Source organism: Tachysurus fulvidraco, chromosome 22 (genome assembly GCF_022655615.1).
Source record: "Tachysurus fulvidraco isolate hzauxx_2018 chromosome 22, HZAU_PFXX_2.0, whole genome shotgun sequence".
NCBI classification, from domain to species: domain Eukaryota; kingdom Metazoa; phylum Chordata; class Actinopteri; order Siluriformes; family Bagridae; genus Tachysurus; species Tachysurus fulvidraco.
Window position 1 is genome coordinate 7,389,069 of NC_062539.1, and position 12,174 is coordinate 7,401,242.

The 12,174-nt window shown below is 36.3% G+C and overlaps 1 protein-coding gene across 1 annotated transcript in view; it reads left to right on the forward strand.

Moving 5' to 3' along the window:
- LOC113645163 (myomegalin) overlaps positions 1–12,174 on the forward strand; it is a 55,024-nt gene that overhangs the window by 13,800 nt on the left and 29,050 nt on the right. Inside the window, exons 5-9 of the mRNA XM_027150531.2 lie at positions 1,037–1,113; positions 5,820–5,943; positions 6,107–6,267; positions 7,418–7,571; positions 8,575–8,628. Coding sequence (XP_027006332.2) covers positions 1,037–1,113; positions 5,820–5,943; positions 6,107–6,267; positions 7,418–7,571; positions 8,575–8,628 — 570 coding nt within the window. The remainder of the gene's footprint in view (positions 1–1,036; positions 1,114–5,819; positions 5,944–6,106; positions 6,268–7,417; positions 7,572–8,574; positions 8,629–12,174) is intronic.

A 12,174-nucleotide genomic window follows, 5' to 3' on the forward strand; every position in this document is an offset into this window, starting at 1 on the left:
ACTCTGCTTGTGCTCAGCAGACCACACATGTTCATAGACACACGCACACTCTCACAAATAACATGTATTTTCGAAGGACCATTTATGAGCACAACTATATACACTGATGTACTCAATTATTATACCAGTGTTATTAAAATGAACAAAAAATGAAACAAAAAACTGACACATCATACTTTAGACAACCAGAATACTTCAGATTTATCAACATGGTCTGTCCAATCATAAGGCTTAAAATTCTATCTTCAAAAATATAATAGCGGGGAAAAAAACATACGTTCTCGAACCCTTTTCTCAGACGCAATCCATGTAAACAACTGCTCAAGTCTCCTGTTTCTGCACTGCATCATTAGGGCAGAAATGGTTTGCACAGCACGGCTTCCTTTTCTCATGTGGTGTATAAAGATTTTTCAGTTTCATCCATACAGCCACAATCCTCTCACACCACACAAACCTCACATGCTTTGCATTCTATGTGTAAAATCAGCCTCTTTGCATAAGCTATCTATATATTTATATATATTTATATCTATATAAGCTTATTATATTTACGAATCTGTATATACGGTATCTCATTAGCTGAGAAGATTATGTTCATGCCAAACAGAAAGACAAGTGAAAGTCCTTATTGTAGGACTAATTGGTTGATGCTAACTCATTGTTGTCTGTCATTATTATAAGTTTACAAATGATTCCATATCCAAACCTATTGTGCATAATGCATAAAAAAATAATATAATGAAATGGGCTTTTTAGAATATTTGAAAAATTGCATAAATATCGGTAACTCTGACAAAGCTATAATTTGCTGATTTTGCTTATATTCTGGTATGCTTCATTTATTTTAAGTATTTAATAAACTTATTACAAGACTTTGGAATTATAAGTTTTTCTGACACATTTAATTAATATTTTATTAGAAAACTTCTCACTTGCATTAAATAACATGTTTATCATCGCTAATTAATTCAAAAGTTTTGATTAGTCCTTGAAGTTGAATTTCCGTGTATTTGATGCTGATTTGTCTTGATTTCAGAACATTGAGCTGAAGGTGGAGGTGGAGAGCTTGAAGCAGGAGTTACAGGAGAAACAGCAGCTCCTTGACAAAGCTCTGTGAGTCTCTTTCTGTCTAGTCTGTCAGTCTGTGTCTCTGTCTGTGTCTTTCTACTTATCTGTACAACTGTAGAACATTATAAGTTTCACAGCACAAAAGGTTAAATAGTTAAAATGTAGAAAAAGGTACAATGTGCCATTCAGCATCTGTTTGTTTGTTTCTACAGAGTCGCAGGCAGTAGGATTACTTTTAATGAGGCATGATAAATAATACTTTAAATTCTCATGTATCATTAAATATATTTCTGCTATTACACAATCATAACAGCTTAATAAGTGGTGTCACTTATTATCACCGCTTCGTGATAACACCCTCAGGGTATTTCTGTTTCTGGTAGACAGTGTTTAAGCATATAATCGATTCCAAGGAGTGTTTTCATGTCCTGTTTGATAAGTAGGGAGGAAAAAAATTTATAAATTAGATCCAGACAGTCAAGACAGATGCAGGCTGTCTGCCTCCATCTGATAAATGTACGCTGGACTCATAGCTCATTAATAGCACTTTTGCACCAGACATTGCATCTCGGGGTAACTATCTGTTTCCACTGCCGAATGAGCTGTGACAGATTTAAATGCACACAAGATTTAGTTATCCTTATAAAGGCCAGCATAGTACATATCAAACAAAATCGTCAGAGAATCATTCTGAAAAATGTCTCTGGCTGAAATTGCTTTTCTACATTGGAAACAAATTTGCTATGACTAAGTTACATTTGATTTACTTTAGATTCACTTTGTGTTCTGCATGGTGTAAAACAGAATGTCAAATTTGCACAAGAGTTCTGTTCTATTTATTCCACTGTTTAAAATCACATTCTTATTTTTTTCACTAAATATTAAAGTATTGATACTGTAGAAATCAATACCAGAATTTGGTTCAGAATTTGGACCCTGTTTAAATTAAACCCTGTTTAGTAGAGAAGCATTATAAGTCTGATCAATCTGATTAACAGCGATTGGCCTAAGACTAGCATGCCACACACACACACACACACACACACACACACACACACACACACACACACACACACACACACACACACACACACACACACACACACACACACACACACACTCCAGTTACACTGAGTAGCTGGAAAATTGAACCCACACTTACTCACATGTCAGCCACTTAGCCGTATGGGGTGATCTTGTCAGGAAGTGTAGGGAAATTCACTGATAGATACAGAAATAGAAATAAAACCAAAGGAAGAGGAGAAAGAAACTGTGTAAGGATATACAGAGGGATGTGGTGAAAATCTATATACTGATAAATAATAGGTCAATTTCCATGGACTGAAGAGGACAAGCTCATGATTTTCTCATTAACGAGTCACGAGTAGAAGAGTGGAATAACTTCTACATTGAACAGGAACTGGGTTTGTGGTTAAACGAGGCACCATTAAGCTAACTATGCATTGTGCTATGGTATATCTATGGTGTAGCCAGCCTTCAAGTGAACATTGACTGGTTAGTGGGAAGTGTCCAGTTTCATACCCTCAAATTCCATGACAAAATGAAAGTTGTGGCAATTTTCTGCATGTGTGATTCATCCAGAACTACAATCAACCAACAGGATCACTCACTCATCTCATTTTTATTACTAAAATACTCCCAGTAAAGACCAGGATTTGACATTTTGCAATCACAGAGATTAACTTAAAATCAAACAAACTCTGATATTTGCTTGGACTTTTTCAGAATTACAGCAAATTTTTCACAAATATAGGCCAAGCTATGCTGAGTGATGTCATCACAACACACATTCATGTGCATTAAACATGAGTACAGCTATCATAGAAAATAATTACATATGTTTCTTCACTGGTAAGAGTTTAAAAGAAGAACATTTTTGGCCACACAATTGGAAAAAAAAATCCCATGATTACATTTGCATAACACACCACTAGCATTCATTTAGTATTAGCAGTGTCACTATCTTGGAGGAAGTGAATATAACTCTGTACAGATAAAAGTGAATGATATTTTGTATGCTATATCCAGATACCTGAATAAGTGCTCAGATGAATCCTGAGTTTAATAGCACACTTATCAAGTCTCAGGGGATGACCTTAGAAGAGCTGATGCCAGATACCAGAACAGACTGTGTATAGTGTGTAAACGTATATTCACTGCAGGAGTCAGATGGGATGAAACACAATCTAAAATACAAGACTGTCTATTTTATCCGTTTATGTGCGTTAGTAAAGATTCAGTCAGCATGATGTCATTTTGGATCAAATACTGACATATAACTATATATGTCTATGTATAACATAACTATATATAACAATAACTGCATACTGACAGTTAATCTCTCACATGCTAAGAAAGCCTTGAAAAGGATGTACAGGAAAGAAATTACACAAATTAGCATTGAATGAAAGTTAAAGCAATTACTACTCTAAAATAAGTAAGAACTGCTGTAAATTTCTGCCCTTAAATTATGTACAATAGTAGCTCAGTAAATGCTATTTGTAATTAAACTCACATTCACAACACAAAAAGAGCAGTGTGTGGTTTTTGAACTTAAACTAATGCTTAAAATCTAATGGCTAATCCCTCAAACAATGGCCAAGCATGCTAGCTTTGACAATACATACTAGCTTGCCTGGTAATAGCTAGCTGTCATGATATAAATAGGCTAGTTTACATTTATTTAGTATAGGTTAGTTTACATTACATTTATTTTTAACTAGCCTATTTAAAAACAAATTGATTTGTTAGAATTATATTAGCATATATTTTTAAGCTATCCATAGGTTAAGGTAAATGATTTGTAGTAAAAGGTTGTAATTAAGGATAAAACAGATAGGTACAATAAAGTAGGTACTCAAAAATTGTACAAAAAACCAAGTACAAAACAAGACAAAAAAAACAAAAGTAGAAAAGCAGTATTGTACCTTGTTATTTTCTAACCACTTAAAGAAGCTATCAGACTAAATAAAACATTTATGTTAATAATATTTAATATGTTTGCAGTATTTTTGGGTATATAGATTACAAATTTTATAGCTCTTCCCAGCTTTCCAAAAATGGCTGCCACAACATGTGATGTAGCTCTTGGACTCTGGGTTTATATTAACCCTTGAATACATACCTCAGGCTGCTAGACCATGAGATCACCACATACCCCAACACCTTCACCCAACCTCATCCATTTTTTTATTTTATTATTTTGTGAACAAACATAATGTGGGGCTCATAATGTGTATACAATTTATTAATTGAATGTCATTTATTTGTAAGTAAATTAAATTTTAATTCAATTGAAAATAAATTCATATTAAATGAAATGACACCCTTTTTTTACATCATGATGAAACAACTACAGCTACAGATCATTTATTAAACAAATTTGATTTAAGTGCCAGCTCTACAATAGCAGCTGGGAAGGCATTCTTTCACGGTTGGTGTAAGCTGACAGTCGTTATCCCAGTTTAAAACCATTACATTTATACACACAGTGACAGACACAGTGGCGTGAGCCATTTTGGGAGTCCCTTCCGTGCAAAAATGAGTCCGAATGTATGCGTGTGTGTCTTCATGTACTGCTATTCTAAGAAGTGATGACATATGTATAAACATAAAAAATCCTCTGCTTAAACATGACCGAAGCCACCTTCTTGCTACCTGGACCACTTGGGAGCTCTGATTTAAATCCCAAGTGTTAGTATCATGTGCATAGTGACACAGTGTAGTTGTAAACATCTGTTTTAACACAACAAGTTAAGCTCTTCAGGAATGTCTGGTAAATTAGCATCAGATTTGGACCCAGGCTTGGTTAGCCAACTGACTCTATTATCTAAACATATGCCTGAGATTCCATTGGTCTATGCTTGCAGAGAACGTAAAAAAAATTAGATACACAGAGAACCATTTGTTCCTAAAACAGCTGTAGCTTTATGTAGACATAGTTGTTGATGTTGGAATGATGAGTGATGGTTGGTAAAAAAGGGCTAGCAGGGCTAAGCCACCCTCCCCCTCCCCCTGTATTTCAAAAATAAATAGAAATCCACATTGCTATCCACATTAAACTGTTTGCTCTTAATATCTTAAATGTCTTAATATTCTTTTTTATAGAATCATTTATGGCACAAGTAGTCATAAAGAAATGGTGTACAGAATGCTGTAATGCTGGAGCTGAATTCTTTATAGCCCATAATGTAAATTGCTGTAGCCTATCAGTTACAGTCATTTCAGGTGTTTGCTTGATGCTTTGGGATTAACACAGAATTGATCAAGAATTCGAAATACAGTTACAAGTGTAAGGAAATTGAACAAGGGAGGTTCTTTACTTTATCTGTCTTTTCCCCTCTAAATGTCTGAACGGGAAACTAAAATTACACAGACTTAAAACACACATGGTGCATTATGTTCAATAATATGGTTTGGTTTTGAAAAAAGGGATTACAAGATAAATAATTACCATATTTAGAATTCAGAGGAAACACAGCCAAAAGCCAGCATTATTTTGGAATTTTGTTTAAAAAGAAAACCCCACAAATGTCTTTAAATGTGTTTGTGTGTAAAAGTTTGTTCTTAGTACATTGTCACTGATACAAGATATCACTTAAGAGTTTTATTACCAAGGTATTGATAGATATTTGATTTTAGCTTTTCCATCTAGACCTGTCTTAGACATGAATTAAAACAATGCAGGATAGTGGAGTACCAGTTAAACCGCCAATGCTGCTTTCCCATAGGATAACAGCGGAGAGCCTGACCAATAACAATGAGGCAGAGCTACAACGTCGCTGTGAGGCGAGACAGCAGGAGATCGACCACATGCAACAGGTCCTGCAGACCAAGATACAACTCCTGCAGGAGGTAGATACACATTCTCATGGGCTCTTACACAGTGATTCACATAAGTTCAGAAATATAGACATTCAGTTTTACAGGTTCATGATTATATTGATGATTATACGGAAGACCTTAATTGTATTAATGACAACAATGATGATGATCATTATGATGCTATGTACGGCAGGAGGCTCAGCTAGCCCGGAACGAGGCTGAACGCATGGCCAGTCTCGCAGAGTCCTGCTCCCAGCATCCACCTGTCACCATGGAGCCCATCACCAAGGAGATGTCTGTTGCTAAGAACTGCCAACCTCCCAACCTGCTACCTGACAACAAAGACAGCAAAAGGTAAGGAGAGTTGTTAGAATTGAGTTATTCTGTCTGACCTAGAGTTTGAGACAATTAGAAATAATTTTCCCTATAAAAATAACAAAATACCTATACATCACATGCACCCCATGCATCTCTCTCTCTGTCTCCCTCTCTCTCTCCTTCTCTCTCTCTCTCTCTCTCTCTTTCTCTCTCTCACACACACACACACACACACACACACACACACACACACACTGCATGTGTGTATTCAATGGTAATATCCTGTATCCTGATTATATTCTTAAATGCACTAAACAAAGTTTAGGTTTCTATTAAAAGCTATATTAATTGCAGTCTCTAAAGTGATAGTGTTAGAATGAATTCTTAGATTGTGCTTAAGGGTACCAAACGATCTTGAGCTGGAGTTAATCCACAGACCACATACACATGAAGGAAAAAAGAGATCAAGCACAACCTTTAGCAAAGATAAAGAAATCTTAAATGGATTCCAGTTTATTTTTAAATGCCAGAAACATGTGTTGTCTGAACATGTCACACTTGTGTGTCTTATCTGACTAAAGACACTCAACGATTTGAGCAATGCAGCTTCACTGAGTCTAAGGATATTAGTTTCCAGATTTTTGGTATTAAATTCATACTGTGAAATATTTCATGATTTTGTATTTTTTTTTCTGCAAATAATGTTCTTATTGTTTTGAATTCGTCTTGTTAACTAAACTAAATTTATTAGTTATAACTAAGACAATCAAAGTAGTGTTTTGTAATGATAAATTACCAGTTTTGACTAGCGGTATGGTCTTTTGAATATGGCATGAGAACAATTTTTATTGTTATGCATTTAATAATACATTTATCTTTTAATATTCCGATTTATTTAAAATAAGCAATACCATCAATTTACTAGACAGATTAGAAAGGTTTAAAAAATTAGTCTATGCTGGTGAAACAAACCCCCATCCCTTCTGGCCTAATGAGCTGCTTTACGCTAAATCATTTACTCCAATACATTTGATTAGATAAACTGCAACAGAAGGATCTGCTGAAGAAGCAGGGTGGTTTGTTCATCTTTGAAAAACTTCATTTTTTCTTGAGTTTATTCTGTGTATGGTCAGCTATCACACCCACGCTGTCATACAGGTTGTTAATGTGCATTATTTATCTACAGGATTGAGGAGCTCACTGCGGCAGTGCTCTGTAAGGAGATGCTGATACGGGAGTTAACAGAGGAGAGGAGCTCCCTAAGAGAGAGAGTCACAGAGATGGACGAACAGCTTCAGGAGCTCTCTACCTCACTGCTGCAGAAAGAAAGAGATGCAGAGGTGAGCAAATGTGTGTGTGTGTGTGTGTGTGTGTGTGTGTGTGTGTGTGTGTGTGTGTGTGTGTGTGTGTGTGTGTGTGTGTGTGTGTTTTGTGAAAGCAGGCAAAAAAAGAGGCAGCGTATTTCAAGGTTTTAAGTCTTTATGTCAAATTTATTTTAGTGCCCTCTAGTGCCTGCATAGTGAACTGCATCTGCAGTAAATACATTAATATTAAAATGTTCTAATTAATAATGATTAATAAACTCACACATATGTTGAATTTGTGTATGCCACATGAATATTATTGAGATCTATTTTAAATTATATAATTATTACAGGTTTAGATATTATTTTAAAGCCTTTCCCTGTATGGCAAAGTAGATTTGTCATTTTGTGACAGAAACCCAAAAGAATGATGAAGATATGTTTATTTATATTATTATATGATACCTGCACAGTTTGACAGATCTCACTGACATGAGATGTGTTAATTAGGTTATGTCTCTCGTTTTCCGCTGTATTACTGTTGTTACATGAGATATCATGGGACTTGACCTCATGTGTCCGCTGACACATCGGCAGCTGCTGAGATACCTATGAAGTGAATCCGCTTTCATTTACATTTACGGCATTTGGCAGAGGCCCTTATCCAGAGTGACGTGCAAAAGTGCTTTGAAGTCTCTCTGAATCCATTAACACTAGTTCACTAGGTTACAGACTTAGGATACCATCAGCCTAAAACTCTGTCCAGTTTTTTTTAATATACACATAAAACAAACAGGGAAAATAAGTGCTAATTTAAGTCTTTCAGGAAGAGGTCATTTGAAGATGACCCATCATGACTCAGCTGTTCGAACATCTAGAGGAAGTTCATTTCACCACCTCGGTGCCAGAACAGTAAAGAGTCTTGATGTGTACTTATTTCTTACCCTGAGAGATAGTGGGACCAGTTGAGAAGTGCTTGTAGATATGTCAGTAATATGACAGTGTGCATTACAGTGATTGTTGTTTTTCAATGTTGCAGTTTTATCAGGAAGAACTGGGGCGTGAGAGGTTACGTGTGCAAGAGGAAATGCAGGTAAGACTTACCGTATATTTGTTTGATAGTTAACCTGAAACAGGTCCATGTATATTTCGTGATAGAGCGCAATCCCACACAATTTAGAAGTGTCAATCAGCCTATAGTGCATTTGACTGAGAGAGGAACCCAGCATACCCAGAGGAAAACCCCAAACCACAGGGAGAACATGTTAACTTACACACAGTGTAGAGGCAGGAATCAAACCCCTAACCAGAGGTTTTAAGCAGACATAGTCAAATCCTTTTTTTGCAATAGCTTTAAGTAATTTGATTTATAAAAGAATTACATTTTCTCAATTTGTTGGTAACTTCTTGACAGTTTAAAAAATCCCTGGGAGTTATACAGATTTGTTTCTGGTCCAACTTTCCTCCACTCACTGTCACACTTCTTTGGTTAATATTCATGATGAAAGTTTGCCCTCTAGTGGAGGTCAACGACAGGTGACCTTGAAAGAGAGCTCTGAAAGAGAAAGAGAAACATCCAATCTTTCCTATCTTCGTTCAGAGTTCAAAGCATTTTGAAGAAGTAACATAAAACATAAATTGTAAAGTAAAGACGCTGTGATTTCCCCTTCTAAAAGACCAAAAGAGACTGATGTCACTTTGACAGAGCATGACAGCATACTGTGTTTAGGCCAATGTACCAAAAGACACCTTCACCAATAGAGTTGAACCTCATACCAATTATTTCATGTCACTTCTGTTCATTTTAATTGTGTTTTTTTAAGTGCACTGTTTAGTTCTTTTTAGTTTTTGTATGCTTAAATTAATGAAAGATAATAATAATAATAATAATAATAATAATAATAATAATAATAATAATAATAATAATAAGGGAATGAAGTAGCTTAGTGGTTAAGGTGTTGACCCATTCATCTGAAGGTTGTGAATTCAAAACCCAGGTCACCAAGTTGCCTTTGCTGGGCCCCTGAGTACGTCCTTTGGCTGATAGTTTTATAGAGTTTAATTGCCTTCCATCTCCAACGTTGGAGGTTTAATTTCCACTTCTGTCCTGTGTGTGAAGAGTCAGCATGTTTTCCCTGTGCTTCAGGGGTTTCCTCCTGGTATTCTGGTTTCCTCCTCAGTCAAAGACATGCATTGTAAGCTTAAACCTGAGTTCCCTGGAATAGGTTCAAGGCTCAAGGTTCCCAGTGACACTGTGTAGGATAAATGGGGCAGAAATTAATGGATAGATAAATACAAACTACCATGTAAATGTAATTATAAATGGATAATGTATACAGTGTGTTGTTCTAACAGCACATTTTGAAATGTTTTTGTCTTACTTACTGGATTCTGTTATTTACTATCATGTCGCTGTGAGATATTTTGCTAAAGCTTGTTTCTTTGTGCTGCGATGTGGTTGGTTTGAAAGAAAATGAAACACAAGTCACTGTAAGCTTTGTATAATAAGGTTGCTGTTCAAAGCAGGTCAGTTTCATTCTCACCTTTGGTATGCATCACCCATGTGTCTGTGGTACTCCTCTGAGGGTGGGGTGCTTTATGGATTATTCTGGAGCTTCATAAACACCACTACTCTGAGAGTAATAACGGGTGTGTGGTCATTTCTAAGGTTCTGTTTACTAGAGGTGGACACTGACAATGAAATGTGAGGTCAGAAAGCATTTCTAACAGGTTAAGGAAGAGTTTATTTGTTCTGTGTTTCATAGTTGGAAAAGAAGAGATGTGTGTTTGTGGTAACTGTGCACTCTCTGTGCTATTTGGACTTGAGATGTGATCCTGTTGGGAAGTGACCCAGGATTGTGCAGCTGCCACTTGGCTACTGAAGACAGGGAAGTGACTCGTGTAGAGTACTGTATGTGTTCAATGTGTTTCTGAGAAGAAATGAGTACACGTTGCCTCCAGGCACTGTTTGGCTTGTAAATCAGCACAGTGGAATATGCAAATGCTGGAGATGGCAGAAATGACTCGGCTCCGATTGCTGTCTGACTTGAACCCAGCTGCTTCACTCATTTAAAATCACTCACTCTGGCTCACACACACACACACACACACACACACACACACACACACACACACACACACACACACACACACACACACACACACACTCACTCACTCACTCACTCACTCACTCACTTGTTTCGTCTTTGACTTTAACTATATAGTAATAGACGTATGCTATGTTCAAACAAACAGCGCCTTACAGCGACAAGACACCATTTATTTTCATTGATTGCTTGAGATTTTCAGTGACATGAGCGACAGCGACCGTTGGTGACTTGATGTGGGTGTGTCCAGTGCCGCATCAAAACTGAGAAAAGTTTATGCAAATATAGAGAGATTTGGCATAGTGACTACCAATGGAAGCACTGCATGATCTGTGGCAAAGAGCACACACTGCTTCTCCATACAGTATCTCGTATGATATGATGCACATATACACTGGCGAATTTTATACACAAGCATCAAATCTCCCTCAAAAATGTTTAAATTTAGCAGCTATTTTTTGCTTATTAAGGATAGTGGAGATGCCACATGCATTTTTACTGTGGCAAACAGTAGTAGCAAAAACTACTGGCGACTTCATAGTATAGCGACTAGAGACAGCAATAAAATCGCTGTGTATATGAAAGTAGCTTAAGTCATATGGGTGCTTGGGGGACCAATTAGGCCCAGATGAAAGTTAGTTAGTGTAGTGTATACATTGTGCTTGTGTGCTTGTTAATCATTTCAGGCATTAAGGGCTTTCCATGTCTCTAAATTTTGCACGTTGTTAGATTTGACTGTAAAATGAAATAAACCCCAGATTCACAACACTAACAAATGTTAGAGTTTTTGATCTATATTCAAAGCCACATACAGAGTAGTATTTCTTCTTACAAATGTTTAGAGAATCTTGGTGGTTATGCGCGAATGACCATAACCTTTTCACCTTTCCACAGATGATATATATATATAACGCAATATATATATATATATATATATATATATATATATATATATATATATATATATATATATATATATATATATATATATATATATTATGCAAAAAAAATGACACACTTAATCCAACCCTAATAGCACACCATTTTTGCTTCAGATGTGACTGCCCTAAAGCAACTCAAGTTCTAGAGCACATATTCTTTGTTTAGCCCCACATGCCGGTCATTATTCTCAGTAAACACATGACCTTTTAGGAGATAGATGACTCTGCTGTGGCAACCACCATGAGATAAGATTCAGACAAAGCATGTGTGTGTGTGTGTGTGTGTGTGTGTGTGTGTGTGTACACTGTGACCATTACCACCTTTTTATAACCTTGTTCTTGTCACATTATACGTACGTCACCATGGCTTTCAAACGATGCATACTAATTTATATTTAGTACTGTCTAAAGGAGCTGATGCAAGGGCGTACCATGCTCAATTCTTTGTTGGTCTATTTTTGAGCAAGAATGTTTGCATAAACCACCACAGCACAGAACACATACTGCATTGTATTTTTAACAGAAATCAGTTCAAGTAAGGCCCAAGGCAGACTGTCCTCATTGCAAAGCATATGAGTAATGCCAAAGCTG